Raw genomic sequence first — 16,432 nt, forward strand, 5'->3', positions numbered from 1 at the left:
CACAATGAGAATTATGTTTGCAGCTGAGGGAATCCAGTAATATTACACTTATATTGTAATTTATTGAGGACTCAAGGTACACTTTTACACTTAAAATCATTTCATACTTGTTTAGCCATGCGTCATTTGCAATTTACACTATTCTGAAGCATGAGCATTGTGTGAAACTATTAGTGTGTAGGGGAAGATTTTGTGAGGTTAAAAGTGCAGAGGAGACCTAGAGAGAGGATTTGTTCTTTGATCCGGAAGCTGAGACTGGACTTGCACAGATGCCGAGCCTTTGGCTTCTCTTGGAGATCTGTATACTCAGCATCTCAGTCTACCAGACCTGGAATAACTCGGAAATCTGGACGGCAGCCAAACACAGCACATTTTTATTTGAAGCAGTCTAGGCTTTTTACTTTGCAATGATTTCCTCTATATGTATATTATTATTTTTAAGTGCTAAGCAGTTCTGTAAAGTGCACATGCTTCTTGTTAGGGTGAGGGTACTGGTCATGGTGCTGAAAGGATTGTGGTGGGGAAAGTGTTTCAGGTGATGTCTCATGACATTCACAGCTCATGTCAAGGAAAGCAACTCTGGGACTCAGATCCACACTATCATGGATAAGCACACTCTGTTTGGACAGGAGGATAAACATGGGTTCTGCTGTGAGAAACACGTCAGAGAAAGATAAATATACCATTATGTAAAGGTGAAAGTCAAATGAAGATGCTCATTCATATTGTTAACATTATTTCTGAAAACAGCAGGATTCTCAGCTGCATCTTAGCTTTGGGACAAACCTACTCCTTCCTACAAAAAGACCAGTGGAAGTCACTATTTTCGTGAATTTCAGGTGTGCTTTAGATGGGTCAGATCCCAGAGTTCCTGTGCCTGTCTTTAGCAGGAAATCACCCTCCCTCCAATGAAAGCTGAAGACTTTTTTTTTTTTTTTTGGCACACGACAAGAGCAGAGGATTCACTGCTATTTACACAATCACCCTACTTCCTTTGAAATTAAACTGTAAAAGGAACCCACGGTTTCGCAGGTGCTGGAGGCGAGGTGCAGGTCCTCCCTCTGCAGAACCAGGCTGCCGGGGGCTGGGCGCCACATCTGCAGGCGCACAGGGGTTTCTGCCAGCTCGGGGGCGTTTGCCACTCACAAGGCTCACAGCACGGCCAGTCCGCAAGCTACATAACCCTTCCTTTGGAACGACGCACTATCAGACCCGCGTTTGAACCCTCGACCAAGGTGTTGGCAAAGGTGTGAAGCCTACAACCGGCCGCGCTGGCGTGCGATGGCACGCCTTGGCCGGTGGCACACGAGGCGGATTCCTGCCCTCACGCTCGCAGGACCGGACGGCGCCGGGGCCGCCCCGGCGCGGTGAGAGCGCCCCAGGGAGCTCCCTCCACCCCCAACCCACCTCCCCGACGCCGGGCAAAATGGCGGCAAGCGCGGGCCCGGCCGGCGGCGCAACGCGCGCCCCGCCCGCCGCCGCGCGGCCCAATGGAATGAATGGGCTATAAATAACGGCCAATGGGGAGCCGGCTTGCGCTCTATATAAAAGACGCGCGGCGGGGCTGTTGGCGCTTCACTCGGAGTCGGGTAGGGCAGTGCGCGGAGTAGCGCGGAGATTTTTCCTGTAGCTGCGAAGTCCGCGGTAAGTCCTGGGGCAGCTGAACCGTTCTGCAGCTTTAAAACAAAGGATCGTAATGTTTTTTTGTTTTTTTTTTCCTTTTCTTTTTTTTCTTCCCCCGCTCTGTGGGGTGGAGCCGGGCCGGCTGAGGAGGGGCGGCGCGGGGCATGGGCGCAGCCGGGGCGGGGGGGTGCGGGGAACGACGCAGGTGCTCGCCGGGCTGGTTCGGCTCTAAAACCAGATTAACCCGGTATTTAGCAGGGTAGTTACATATGCTCCCCCCATCCAGGTCCCCTGAGGGAGCCGTCTGTTGTGTAAGGGCTTGTTGGATGCTGCCCTCCCCTCCCCGGCCGGGGAGCAGCCGGGCGTCCGCGGACGCGGAGGGCGCCGTCGCTCCTCGGGATCCCCTCGCCCTTCAGCGGCGAGAGGAGGCGCGGCGCGCACCGAGGGCGCAGCGGTGCCGCCCCGCTCACCTGCCGGCCGGCCCGGGGTCCCGGCGGGGCCGAGCACCCCCCGGCTGGCGGCGGCCCGGCCGCTCCCCCTGCCCCGGAGCCGCGCGCGGTCTGCCCGGTGCTGCAGCGGCTGCTCCGCGCGACCTTGGGCGCGTCCCCTCGCCCGGGCTGTGTCCCGGGAGCGCCTCTGCCCCTGCTGCCGCGATGGTGGGGACGGGGCAAGGCTGGTGGAGGTGAAGAACTTTTTGTTTTTTTTTTTTCTTTCCTCCTTCTTGTCGCCTGTGGAAGGTGGTGTAGCAGCAGAGATGTGAAAGGCGCGGGTGGAACGTGAGCCAAGGTGACCTTTTGGGTGCCTGGCGTTCCCCCGGGCGGTCCAGAGGCTGCCAAGCCCCCGGTGATAGGCTTCCCATCTTTCTCCCCTAGTGACTGCGGTAGGGTCAGCCATGCCCTTCTCAAACAGCCACAACCTCCTGAAGATGAAGCACAGCCCTGAGGAGGAGTACCCTGACCTGAAAGCTCACAACAATCACATGGCTAAGGTGCTGACCCCGGACCTGTACAAGAAATTGAGGGATAAACAGACTCCCAGTGGATTTACCCTGGATGATTGCATCCAGACTGGGGTTGACAACCCAGGTAATGGGATTGTTAGGTCTGCATGATGATCTGTTCTCCCTCCTGACTGGAAGTGCTTCTTGACAATGGTACCCAAAGTTCTCGAGCTACCGAGGGACAAATCTTCCAAAGCATTGAGAGACTGCTCTAAAGCCATGGCTCTGTTAGGAGGCCATGTTTCCATCAAGCTATGTTCCATGCTGTGATCTGACACATCAATTCCCAGACATTTCAATTATGTAACTGCTCTGCTAAATACTTTCAATCTGAAAAGAAAAAAAAAAAAAAAGCCCAGCCAAATGCATTCTAATTATAAATCATCTGGGGAGAGGGGGAGAAAAAAAAAAAAATGTCCGTTTACCTGGCTGTCCTGGTCTATTCCTATTCCAGACTGGTTATGTGATGTTCTCTAGCACTTCTATGAAAAAGGGGGAGCAGATGTGCTTACATGTTAACATTACAGTATTTATTTTTACTCTAGCAATATCAAAATGGCCCAACTAAATAATCAGAGACTGCCTCCTGATGAGGAGTACCCGGACCTGAGCACCCACAACAACCACATGGCCAAAGTTCTAACCCTGGATTTGTACAAGAAACTGAGAGACAGAGTCACGCCCAGTGGCTTCACCCTGGATGATGTCATTCAGACTGGGGTTGATAATCCTGGTAAAATGCATTGAGAATATTCCGTGTGAACCAGCTGAAGTAACTGGTGCTTTTGAATATGGTGACTTAAAACTAATCTTGTGGAGGTGGTATTTATGAGCAGGCTACAGAAATGTGGCTCTGTAGCAGAAGGAGCAAAAAGCGAAGCATGCTTGCTTGCAGCAAAGCGTGATTGTTTAGACATAAAGTTCTATGCAGTGATCTAAATTAGCTAGTGAAATTAGATGTGCTGTGCAAATTCGTCCTAAACCAAGCTTGACAAATGAGCATGGTTTAATGACAACAGCTATGGGTTTCCATAGCACTGCATTTGACTAACTGGGTGAAGTGTAAAATGTAGGGTCTCTCCAAAATGTTTCTATGTAAGAATGAATTTCTAAGTGACTAGACTTGCCACTGAAGAACTTGCCTGGTTAGTGCTGCACTGGAATACAGCCAAATGTCGCCCAAACTTTAGCTCTTCTGACTTTATTACCACTCCAGGCCATCCCTTCATAATGACAGTAGGATGCGTGGCTGGTGATGAAGAATCCTATGAAGTGTTCAAGGAGCTCTTTGATCCAGTTATTGAAGACAGGCATGGTGGCTACAAACCAAGTGATCAGCACAAGACCGACCTGAATGCTGATAACCTGCAGGTATAAAGTTTTGATCAGTTACAGATTATTGGTCTGAGGACTGTAGTGTTGTTGGCAGCTGCCTGAACTGATTGCTCAGACTCTGCCTGCTTGCTTCCACTGAGCAGGGACCCTTGGGCTGTGGGCCTGCTGCAGTCAGCCTGAAGAGCTTGCTGCTGTGGGATGCCAGTGGCTGGGTACAGACGGGGAGCTTGTGTGCAGCAGGAGCTTTTTTCAGGTGCTGCTGCAGCGTGAGTTGTGCCAAACACCTTCAGTGTGTGTTTCCATGAGCTGTGGGCTCTAATAGTCAAACTAAACAATGCTGTCCTGGGAATCAGGGACTATCATAAAATTTCTTCTGTCTGATCTTGGGTCTTAATTACCAGCTGACTGTGTCCTGCTATCGGATAAATATTTTTACGGCTAGGAGTAAGGGTTCTTAATCACTTTATGGATTTTAAATGTTATTGTAAACTAAGCTCTGGAAGTTCCTAACTCCATGTTGATTGACTAGCCATAAATCATATTGAAAATAAGAGACTTGGGAGAACAGTAATGAATAATTCTCATTTGCAAGAGTAAACACGTACCTAAAGAAGGTTTTGCCTCACGTTGATACCTCTAGATTGAGAATCTGTAAGGGGTAACGGAAGCCCAGACCACAGTTTGAAATTGACATGAAACTGATGTTCTTGTGATATCCCTTGTCCTCTAAGGCTACTTAGTAGCTGTAGCCTTGGCCTCAAAGCAAGGGTTGGGTTACACAGATGTAAAGCTGAAGAAAATAGCCTTGAAGTGAGGCGCTGGCTTATCGGCCAGGTAGTCAATATCTCAGGTGTAAAGTGCATTCTTAAATGCGTGGGGGCTGCATGCATTTAGTGGAGATATCTTGGTAACAGGGTTGTACTTGCTGGTTTCCTAATCTTGTAGGGAGGTGATGACCTGGATCCCAATTATGTGCTAAGTTCCCGTGTCAGAACTGGGAGAAGCATCCGTGGATTTTGTCTTCCCCCGCACTGCAGTCGAGGAGAGAGGCGCGCTATCGAGAAGCTCTCTGTTGAAGGTAACGTGAGAGCTGGGTGCATCGGGGACACAGTTCTGTCCTTTGCACAAGAGGTGTTCTTTGCAGTCTGAAAATGGAGGTGCTTGGCAAAAGTCACCTCCCTGGAGACTCAGTCTGAGCCATGGAGCTTTGCCTGGAGAAGGCTCATTGCATTAGAGCTGCCTCAGCATTGCAGCTTGTAGCAGTGAGCAAGAGCACGTGGCAGAGGGTAGTTGGACTACGTTAAGTTGACCTCCGCTGATCTCAAAAGCTTCTGTCTGTGTGTGTGGGGAAAGAGGTTGGTTCATCAGGGCTCAAACCTGAAATGTAACAGGTATGTAGCAACTACAGAGCTTGAGTCATGGGGTGCAGTGTTTTGTGGCTGCTTTTAATTGACTTTCATTAATGTTCAGCTTGCTTAGAGATGTAGTCTTGTTCCAAATCTGCAGCTGACTTGAATAAGCCCTAGTTTGCAGTGAAACACTTTTTGGTTTTTTTTCCCCTATTGCCTCCCAGTGCTCAAGGTGCAGTTCTGGAGACTGAGAGTGTAGTTGTTTCAAAACTTCTCAAGGGCAGGGTAACAGTTCTTGACAAGAATAATACTGCTTGTTATATTCATAACCTTGGTTCTCCTTGGAGGAAAAGCAGTCTCCGTTTGTACAGTTCAGCCGCGGTAATGATTCTATACTGCGTGTAAGGGAACAAAGGCTACTTTATAAACCTGGAAGGTGTAGACAAATCATCTGATACTGCCTCGAGTTCTGTACTGCCACAAGGGCATTGCCATTGCAGATGAAAGCAAAGGAGGAGCCAGACCCAGGAGATCAAACATTGCCATAGTTTGTGTGTGGTCTCCAAAGTGCTGGCAAAGTCTAGCACCTTTAGTCCCATTCTAAAAGAGCCTCTCTCTTTCAGCTCTGGGTAGTCTGGATGGTGATCTCAAGGGGAAGTACTATGCTCTGAGGAACATGACTGATGCAGAGCAGCAGCAGCTGATTGATGACCACTTCTTGTTTGACAAGCCAGTTTCTCCTCTTCTCTTGGCATCTGGGATGGCACGGGACTGGCCTGATGCCAGGGGTATCTGGTGAGTGTGTCTGTGGAGGCAGTCATAGAAGTCAGGAAAATCTTGCAGTTTTGGTGGTGACGTGTACTTTCGGGTCAAATAGTAACTTCTCACCCTGTGTTACTGTACCTGATGAGAAGCTTCTATGGGAGAAGTTGCAGTTAACCAGAAAAATTTGGACAAGTGTTCTTATGCTGGTAAGAAACAAACCAGCTTGGCTAGCCCAGAACCAGAGCCTGCGTGGGTTAGTGAACCACCATACAAAACCTGAATCAGCTTATTGAAGTAGATCACTTGTAAAGGAGCAGATGTGCCACTACAGTTGGCTCTTCCCACAAGAGTTGAGAGTAACCTGTGGTACAAACCATGGCATTGCCTTAGCTCAGAGTCGATCCTGGATGCATAGCTACTCCCTTGTGGTCTCTTCACTTCTGCTAGCAGAAGCTCACTGGTGCTGGACTAGTATTGCTTTATCTGTGCTAGTGATGGGCTCTCTGCCCTGCCCCCAGAGATGCAATGACAGGAGTTGACTGATGCAGAAGTCTGGAATAGAAGGACTCTGCTTGTGTTAAATGTGGGTCACCTACATAAAACTGCATCTCAGGAGCTTCTGCAGCATAATTAACTTGCTCCCTTGTTAAGATAAGGGCTAGGTTTTTATCAACAGGAATGCTCCAGTCTTATTACTGCAGCTGTTTCGGTACAATCCAGAGGAAGCACACTTTGTTTCTGTAGGTCACCTTTAAGATTGCATCATCTACCTGCAGATTGCCAGCACCAGATAGTGCTGTCATCTGAGCATGACTAATCTACAGACTTGAAGTGTAATGTCTTAGTGTTGTCTGCATAAATAACTTTCCTCGGGTACTAGCTAATTTTTGATCCTAATCAAGTTCAGAAATTACTAGCATGATAAACACTGGTGGTAGTACTTGCTGTCAGCTGCAAGCTGGGACAGGAGGAGCTCATTGTTCAGAGGGTTTTTGTATAGCATCTCTGAAGAGCCCTGATCTAAAATTCATAATGAAAGTAAGGTACAAAGTGCAGTTTGACAGAATCTGACAAAATACTGCTAAAAAGGCTTGTTACGTGTAATGTCATTATGAACACTATTGTAAAGGACTCCCTCGAAGTCTGCTGATCACCTTCCTGCAAATTGCTGAGCAGAAATACCTTAATTTGTAAACTGGAGCTGCAAGTGAGCTAGGGGGATTGAAGGGTGTTTTAGGTTTTGATATTGCAAGATTAGGTAATGCCACTCACTCTGTAAAGGCCAGTTCAAATTACCTCTTGGAAAGAGCAGGGTAACAGCTACCAGCTTAACTCTGGGTCCTGCATGGGCAAAAGAAGGAAGATAAATCTTGTTGAGGCAGCTCTGTGAGCCTCTTGAACTAAAGATGGCAATAATGAGCAATTTGGGGCTATCTTCAAAATGTGAGGTGGGAAAGACAGCAAATGATTGCTCTGTCTCCTAGGCACAATGATAACAAGACTTTCCTTGTTTGGATCAATGAGGAGGATCACCTTAGAGTTATTTCCATGCAGAAAGGTGGCAACATGAAGGAAGTATTTACCCGTTTCTGTGCTGGACTAACGAAGGTAAATCACTATTGTCTGGGCTGTAGGTTCAAATGGCAAGTGAGTCTCTGGTTAGATCTGAAAATGCAGTTTTCAAGCCTCCTCTAGAGTCCTCCGCGGTTGTGTTTTGTAGCCTAGATCTCTGGGAACATCCTCATGAGATCCAGAGCTGTGAGGGCTCCAAAACAGGTGTTTTGGCAAGAAGTCTTTTGGCTGTGTAATCTAGAATATGTTTGCTTGATGTGGTGGCACCCTCATCCAAATCTCTCAACTGTATTTTAAAGAAGTTCTGCAGAGTTCTCTTAAGCTTTGAGGCACCTTGGGGGGCAGGAAAAATTGCTTGAATGTGCATGGGCAAAGCTGGACTCAAGTTTTTAGGATGGATGCTGTTCTCTGTTTCTAGTCTTGATATGAACTTGAGCTTTACCATCCCCTTTCCTGATCCTAAGGGATGTGCCAGCTTGACATGTATTAAATCCAGCTTCCCAACAGATAGTGACATCTAAAAGTGTAGGTTTTAAACTTAGCCTGTCTCACTGCTAGGAGCAAGATGAAGGCCTTAAAACCCCTTGGTGACCCATTTTTTCCATTGGGAGGGGGCTTATGTCTCTGAAATAGCTGTTTGGAGTGTTGTGGCTGTTGCTGAGTGACTGAAGCTGCAAGTGAGCACTAATAGATGTCCTACAATCTTAAGGCAGAGAATAATCTCTAAACATTAATTCTTTCTATTTATAGATAGAAAGTCTCTTCAAGGCCAAAAACTACGAGTTCATGTGGAATCCACACTTGGGCTACATCCTGACCTGTCCATCCAACCTTGGAACAGGGCTCCGTGCTGGTGTGCACATCAAGATCCCACACCTTGGGAAACATGAGAAATTTGGAGAAGTCCTCAAGAGACTTCGGCTGCAGAAACGAGGCACAGGTGAGAGTTGGTAACACTGATGGGCTGAGTCAGTCTGCCTTAAGACACCAGCAAAAGCCTGGTTACGGCCAAAGCCATCTCTTGTTTCACACTGTCAGCGCCTGTCACACCATGCAAAAGTTGAAACCCTTGTAAAGCACATGAAGAGAAAAAAGTTTTCCAATTGTGTATTGGAGGAGTTGAGGGTGTGAGTGCTCTCCTCAGTATGTCCTGTGCTGGCTATCTAGTTAATGTCCTGTGTGTCATTCTGAGCACATAAGGTGGAGCTGCTGGCAGCTGTTCCTGTTACAAGCAAGGCTGGGAATCCAGGTTTAACCTATGGCTAGGAGATTGCTCCAGCAGATACTTGTGACCTCAGGTTAGATTGCTCGTGGGTCAGAAGAATAAGGAGCTGGCCTGGTTGCATGTTCTGTGGTTCATGTTAGCAATCACCCACGGCTTTATCTTCCTGCATGTAGAGGAGGTGCCAGTGGCAGCTTGTAATGAATGGTCCTGCTGTGACCCTACCTCGAGCTAGTGAGGGAAGAAAGGCAGTCACCTGCTCTAGCTGAGATCAATGTCGTAACTGAATCTCTTGCTGCAGGTGGTGTGGACACAGCTGCTGTTGGAGGAGTGTTTGATGTCTCCAATGCTGATCGTCTTGGCTTCTCTGAGGTGGAGCTGGTGCAGATGGTGGTGGATGGAGTGAAGCTTCTCATTGAAATGGAGAAACGCCTTGAAAAAGGCCAGTCCATTGATGACCTCATGCCAGCTCAGAAATAAAGCACTTTATTCTCATGCTTCCTAACTTATTGGATGAATAATAAAATGTCACTCCAATTCAAACCCTTGGGGTCAGAGCCCACTTAGTTACACTGTAGAGAAGTCTTCCATCCATCTGTGTTAGAGTTTATTTTTTTGATGGTTGAGATGTTGCTGAAAATGAAATAAACTGTTGTTTGGTCTGAGATGTCTTAGGTGCGTTAACTGAATGTCTTTGAGATTTAAGTGACTTGGTTTTCATAGTTATGCTAGATGGTCTGGTTTTGTGTGCAGGCACATCTTCCCACGTGCACTGCTACAGACCAGCTGAGTTGAAATGTTGTTAAAGCAGTTTCAGAAGTTGAACCTTTTAACTTGATTGTGGTTGCTGTAAATTTGAGAACTAGCGTTAAACATGAGTCACTGCAAACATGCCCTACCTCCAAGGCTTTGACTTGTGCATCTGCTCATGCCAGCTGTAAACTCATTATGCTGAGTACTGCAAGCCAGGCTGGCTCCTGTAAGGGAGGGGAGACAGGGCTGGGTACAGAGGGCTGCTGCTCTTCTCCCATGGGCCCTCGGGGGTGCAGGGGCAAGGCTTTGAGGTCAGACTACAGCCCTTGGTATTACTGACCCTGAGCTGCTTTGTGGGGAGAAAGTTGTCTTCAATCTAGGGCTGTGTGAAGATCCAGTGTAAACAGCCATTTGCTCTTTTGAGGGTAAGGGGTGAGGTGAAACCTAGCTTAATTCAGCCCATGCTTCTCTCTTAAATAATTTCAGCTCAGCCAGGGCAGGGATTGGGGGCTAGAAGCTGCCATTTACAGGAAAACACCAGCTAATTAGCTTTAGTCAACTGACTCTTGTTGGCCCCTGCACCAGTGCCCCATGAACCTCAAACTGAGCAGTATAGTCAATTAAAACATGCTAAATAGTTCTTTCCAAACTGGGCCTGGCTTGCAAGCTCAGGTAGTTCTCTGGCTATGAGCTCAAGATTGCATCAAGTAGGTCTGTTCTCCAGAACGGCTGTACATGTGTGCTTGCTTCCACGCAGCATCACATTATTAACATACAGGAGCAGCATTTTCCACATGTATTGCTAACTCAGAGCCTCAGACCCTTGGAAAGAGCAGCCTTTGCAGCTCATGCAGATGCACCTGCTCTACAGCTCTACCCACTGCTAAAACACAGCTTTGATGGAGGGAGCGTGACGAGAGGTTGATGCTGAGCTTCTTGACGTGCAGCTTTATATAAGTTTGCATAGATAACTGAAGCTTTCTTTTGTAAAGGCTGTGGTATTTTTAAGGCTGTGATTGCAGGCTGTCACTTTAGCTGAAGAAATGATTCCAGCTGGGGTAAGCTAACTTAATTTTGGTGAGAAAAGGCTGAGTGAACATTTCAGATAAGATTTTTTTTGTTGTTGTTTTAATACAGCTTTGTATGTGTTTCAAAGTTAATTGGGTGGGGGAGAGCAGAGCGTATGTAAGAGTTTTGTTCTGTACTGGGTGTTCCTGTATTTGAGTTAATCAGCACAGGAGTTTTCTGTACAAAGCTTGTGAGAGCAGGGAAGAGAAAATGGTGCAAGAGACAACCGGTTGGTTCTGTATATTCTTTAGATCCCCCATGCTGTGCTTCATGTCACTGTTCACAGACGCTTGGCAAATAGCTGGTTTTGCTTCTTGTAATCAGAGAGTGTTCATTTAGTGGTGCCTCTCCTCAACACAGCGTTGTTACTGCGCTCACAGCAATTACCTAATGGAAGGAGTTGCCTGAAAACTTGTCTATTTTTTTCTAGCTATATCAGCTGGACTAATAAAAACATTTCTCTCTCTATGCATCTTGTTTCTCTTATGTTCTTAAGCCATCAGAGCTGTTAACATCTCTCTGCTTTCAGTCCCTGAGTCCTTGCAGTCTGAGACAGCGCCTGTAGCTGGTTAAACAATTGTGCTCAAAGCAGCAAGCCAGTCTTTAATGTCTGCATCCAACTAGAAAATACTTCTTTTTAATTGGTTTTCTTTCCCACCCACTACCTTTACTGTGTTCGCTCGTGTTGCTGCCATGCGACCATGCTTTTGTTTCAGCTTGTACAAAGCACTTGCAGATATTTCAGAGAAAGAATGTGTCCTGGCAAAAGCTGGACACTGTGACCAACCCCAGGTGGGGCTTGCTAAAAACCTCTGAAATTGAAGCTCCTGCCCCCTCACCTTAAAAGCTTTGGTTTGGTCTTTGGCATTACTCACCCTTGTGCCCTGGGTGCCCGTCGTGGATTGTGTGGAGCAGGCGCTTGCTTGTGCCCTGGGCACTCAAAGTGGTGCCAGCTGGCAGGCTGCCATGGGCTGGGGCTGCTTGGCCTTGAACCCAGGAGAGGAGATGAGAGGAAGGTTATGGGTCAGTGCTGTGCTTTTCCCAGGGAACCTGCAATTAACCACGAGTGTCCCGTAGCTTTTGGAAAGGAGCCATGTGGCTCCTGCTCTCACCACACCCCATGGTGATGGCAGTGTCCTCACCAGGCCTGGAGTGGGGATTGCTCTGTTGGTCCCAGCAGTGCTGGGGGTGTGGCTGGGGAAGGAGAGGGGCCAGGAGCCCTTTGGGCTTTTCTGTGACTTTTCAGCTGAGCTTTTCTCCCCCACAGACTGGGGAGCAGGGAGAGTCACTGCCATCCTGCTGCTGCGAGGCAGCACCCCCCTTGCATTGTCCTCTTTCAGTACCCCTGCTCCTACGGGCTGGCACGTTGTCCCTTGGGTGCTGCGAGACACGCACCACTTTCATAACGTTTTAAAGAGAAATTTCTGTTTGTCATTACATTTTCTTCCTAACTGTTCCTGCTTCCCTCAGGTAGCAGCTGCCCAGCCCTGGCTGGTGTGGTGCCAAGCCTTGCCTCTGGACACGCGTGGCACAGGCAGCATGCTGCCTGCCGGCACTCCAGGGTCCTTGCTCAAGAAACGAAGCTGCTTGAGAAACCATTTGCCTCTCGTGTTACAGTCGCTGGCAGCATAAATGCTCCTTTATCCCACTTCTGTGCTATCTACTGGAAAATGATTCATGGTGTCTTGTGGGCTGAGCACCACGGCACCGGTCCTGGGCTCTCGGCCCTCCGCGAAGCGGTCAAGCTCCCCACGCGCTCCCTTGTGCCTCTGGCCAGGTGAGGGGATGGGATGGCTGCTTCCCCAGCAGCTCCAGCTGCTCCAGGGAGGCTCCTGCTTCCTGGGACAAGTGACCAGACCGTGTGCCTCCTCCCAGGAGGAAACAAGGGATGCAGCGAGGTGGTTTTACCTGCTGGATGCCTGGTGAGTGCTCTGCCTGGGGCACAGGAGGCTCCTGCTCGAGTCCTGCTCTCCGCAGAGGATTCTTGCACAGCTCCAACCACAGTCTAGGGCAGGGCAATGCTTTCTTCCAGCTTTCCATTTTGCTCAGCATCCATTGCTAGGCCGAGAAGGAAAAGGAAGGTGCTATTGCCTAATGTCTTCAGCACTCACCTGGGAGGGTTTGGGCTCCAGCCTGTCCTCAGATGAACATTACCATATTTTTACGCAACATGGAATAACTTGAGCAGAAGACTTTGAGTGATCTTTGTTCTTTTCTCCACCCACCCACCCACACACAAAAAATGTGGTAGTGTGGTAGGCAAGGCACTCTTCTGAGGATGGAGATGGCATCACAGGCTTTTCATCTCCTGTTTGCTTTGCTTTTCCCCTGGGGAAGCGGCAGGCCAGCAGGCTCCTTTGGCTGCTCCACATTCCTCTGGCTAGTCTGCCTTCCCTCCTCCTAAAAAAACATAGTTACAAAGCTGGAAATAGACTGGGTAACATTTTCTCCAGCTCTCCCCCAGTGAGGCAGGGCACTTCCCCACCATCATGGGGCTTTGTTGGGCTTTATTTCTCTGCAGCGGAGGGGGAGCCCAGCGCAGCGATGGAGAACACCCCACAGCACGAGATGGGAAGCTAATCACAGCTGGGCCTCTTGCATTGCTTGACCCTCTTCCCCTGGTTATAACACGTTAGATTTATTTTCTTGCACAGAAATCACACAAGCCGCTGACCAGCTGCTGTTCAAGGCCCATTGGGGCAACTTGCCCTGGACTCCCAGGCCCCCAGCACCTCACTGGCCACGAGCCACTGGCCAGAGGGCTTCCCCCACCTTTTGAAACACCATCTGGGTGGGTTTTTTGGTCCAAATGCTGCACAGAGCCAGGCTGAGTGTGCCAGGTGAGAAGTACTACCTGCTTACACCCACAGTGTGAGCAGCATGAGCTCAGCCTGGGATTGACAATTAACAGGGAAATTCTGCAGTATCAGACAGGGTAAAAATAAATTCAGATGCATCCAAGCCTACCAAAGATTTTTGTTTTTCTCCTTCAGCCAGTGAGTAAGACTCTGAGAAACCATTTATATATATATGCACATATATATGTATATATGAATTAAACTTTTAAAAGGGCAAAATGCCTCATGCTCAACACCCAGGAAGATGGGTAGAAAAATGTTAACGTTGAAGTTTTTAATGAATGTGAAAAGTTCAGCTAAAAATATACGAGAATGGGCAACCCTGAGCTTCCTTCAATGTAATTTCAGAATAAAAGCAGAACTGAAGTTTAATTTACCAAATACATGCAAGCTCCAGATCTTTGCAAAGACCTCAGCTTTTCCCTGTGTTTCGGGCAGGTGGGTGTGAGGTTTGGCTGACAGCTGCAGTCTGGTTGCTTTTTCCACAGCCATTATCGATGACCGGAGAGCGAAACTGAGAATAACCTGGGGGACCTTGGAAGTGTCAGCTTATAAATTTGCAGTGACTTATTGTGATGGTGTTTGATGGTAGCACTCAAGCACAGCAAAGCTTTCCTGGATTACACAGGAAAGAGTGAGACTGGAAAATGACTGAATTCACTCACCTGATCCCCCATGCCTGGTCCAGCAGAGCAGTGAACGCAGGCACCAAGGACAGGTTTGCTGGGGTGTAAATAGTGCCTGTTTGCAGTTCAGATGCTGCTGCACACCCAAACTGCAGCGAAGCTGGAGGCTTCAGCTCTAGTGCCAGCTCTGCCATGGGAGCTGATGGAGGTTGGGCACTGTCTTTGGCGCAGAGGTGACTCCTCCTGCTGCGCTGTCCCGGCTGGCCAGGGACAGGCTGGAGGCAGTGAGATGCAGACGAGGTGGCTTTGGGGCACGGCTGGTGAAGCCATTTCGGGCAGGGAACCTGCTGTTTCACTGAGGCCTTGCGGTTTGCCCACAGAAACTGGCCGGTCTCCCTGTGGGCTGTGGTGAAATCCCCTGAATCATCACTAATCCCCGCCGGGGCTGACGGCGTTCCCAGGCTGCCATTACCGGGACGCCGGCGCAGCCACCCCGCGCTGGCAGAGCCCATGCAGGGGCCGTGCTGGAGCCAGTGACTGGGTTTGTCCGGGTGGGCAGGAGAGGAGAGGTGTCCAGTGGGATTGGACACAGGAGGGCCGTGGAACCACTCTGCTCCGTGAGCGAGTGGGCTGTGCTCGGCAGAGGACATGGAGATAGCATTGTCTTGGATTGTTGCTGTAACAGCCTCCAAGCTGGAACTTGTCTGGGAAGAGATGGCTCCAGAAATACTTGTGGGAATATGCATGAGAAGAGGATTGCCATGCATGGCCCCAGAGTTTCAGCTCCTCTCCTTGGGAGAGTCGTGGCTGTCTTTTTTTTTTTGTTTCTATAAAAATAAGCCATTATTTTAAGGGAAAATGTCATTGAGCATCTTGAAGATGCTCTTTCCCTCGTGGTTGGAATGGGTACTTACCTCCTTCCCTTTGCCCCTCTCAGTGCCCCTTCCCCTCCTCCAGCTGCTGGGTGGCACAGCATGCTCTCTGTTCCCACCAAGGGATGGCTGGGGGGGCCCCAGCAGCGACCCAAACCTTGCACTTGCCTAAAGGGCAGGAAGGGCTGTGAGAAATCAAAGAGCTCAGCTGTTTCCTGCTGCTGAGAGCTTCAGGAGAGGCTGGAGGGCTTCTTACAGCTGTCCTGGAGGCCAAGGAGAGCTGAGGAGCAAATGCAAGGTCAGGTGTGCACGGCCACATGCGCAGGGGCTGCAGTGTGCCCAGCTGCCCCAGAGTTCAGCTTCTGTGCCCACCAGGTGCTTGGGCACCTCCCAAATCTGCCTGTGGCTCTCCAGAGGCTGATCCCCAGCCCACAGTAGTGCTCACAGCATCTCACGGTGTCCCTGCTTCCCACCTTCCAACTCTTTTTGAAGCCCTATCCCAGCAGCAGGAGGTAAGAGCTGGGGGTGGCTGCACCTCCCGACAGCCCCAAAAGCCCTGGTGGAGTCCCTGGCCAGTGCTGACTGTACAGACTGGTTCTCACTGCAAGCCAGCTCCTGACTGCATTAAGAGGAAGAGAGCCAGGCAGATGATCATCAGCAGGGCTGCTCCAGCCAGCCTGGGCAGGGCTGTGTGAGAGGCACCCACTGCAGCAGCTGCTGGGAATCGCACCTTGCACCTGAGCAGCAGCCACCCCGTGCAGCAGCTGAGCTGCCCTCTGCCCATTTACCGCTGCGCTCGCTCCGGCTCCTTCCCTGCGCTGCCGTGAACTCGGCCAGGGCTCACCTGGGCGCAGGGCTGAGCCAGCAAGCAGGGACTGGCCAGCCCAGAGCCCCAGGTTGTGTGTTTTCTCTTACTTGGTGGTTTGGCCTTTTTGGTTTTTTTTTTTTTGGTGAACCCTGTGCTTTGCAGAGACTCGTCAGCAGGACAGAGACCTTGCAGCTTAGCGCGGGGGAGCTGCCTGCAATCTGAGGCAGGCGGCAGCCTGGGTCACTGCTGAGCTGGAACAAGGTGCTGAGGACAGCCTCAGCACGGGATGGAGACAAGACCTGTCCCCTGCTGCAGCAGGGCAGCAGCCCTGGCACGGGGCTGGGTCCTGAGTGTGTCAGTAGGGAAGGGTCCCTGTGGCAGCACGGGGCTCTGCCCTGGCTCACATGCATCACTTCCTGACAGTAACCTAAGTTTTGGACAGAACCAGGCCCCAGTCCCATTGGGAATGATCATTCTGGCTGCAGCAGCCACACGTGGAGCCTCCAGCCCCTCTCCCTGCTGCCAGGCACAGATGCTCAGCACTGTTTAGTTCTGCTGGTCACTCGTGTCCTCGCACAAGC

At 49.8% G+C, this 16,432-nt stretch overlaps 1 protein-coding gene across 2 annotated transcripts; it reads left to right on the plus strand.

Moving 5' to 3' along the window:
* The first annotated feature begins 1,544 nt into the window (after positions 1–1,544).
* On the plus strand, positions 1,545–11,155 carry CKB (creatine kinase B). 2 transcript variants are annotated; one of them, XM_040067057.2, is made up of 8 exons: positions 1,545–1,644; positions 2,496–2,708; positions 3,840–3,994; positions 4,904–5,036; positions 5,931–6,102; positions 7,557–7,680; positions 8,395–8,584; positions 9,168–11,155. In XM_040067057.2, exons 2-8 carry the CDS (start codon positions 2,516–2,518, stop codon positions 9,344–9,346), a joined length of 1,146 nt encoding a protein of 381 aa, XP_039922991.1. In that variant the 5' UTR covers positions 1,545–1,644; positions 2,496–2,515; the 3' UTR covers positions 9,347–11,155. The 2 variants fall into 2 exon arrangements, with proteins under 2 accessions (XP_039922991.1, XP_039922993.1); XM_040067059.2 differs by lacking the exon at positions 2,496–2,708 and adding an exon at positions 3,169–3,356.
* Positions 11,156–16,432: the final 5,277 nt, after the last annotated feature.

Source organism: Hirundo rustica, chromosome 6, assembly GCF_015227805.2.
Source record: "Hirundo rustica isolate bHirRus1 chromosome 6, bHirRus1.pri.v3, whole genome shotgun sequence".
Lineage (NCBI taxonomy): Eukaryota > Metazoa > Chordata > Aves > Passeriformes > Hirundinidae > Hirundo > Hirundo rustica.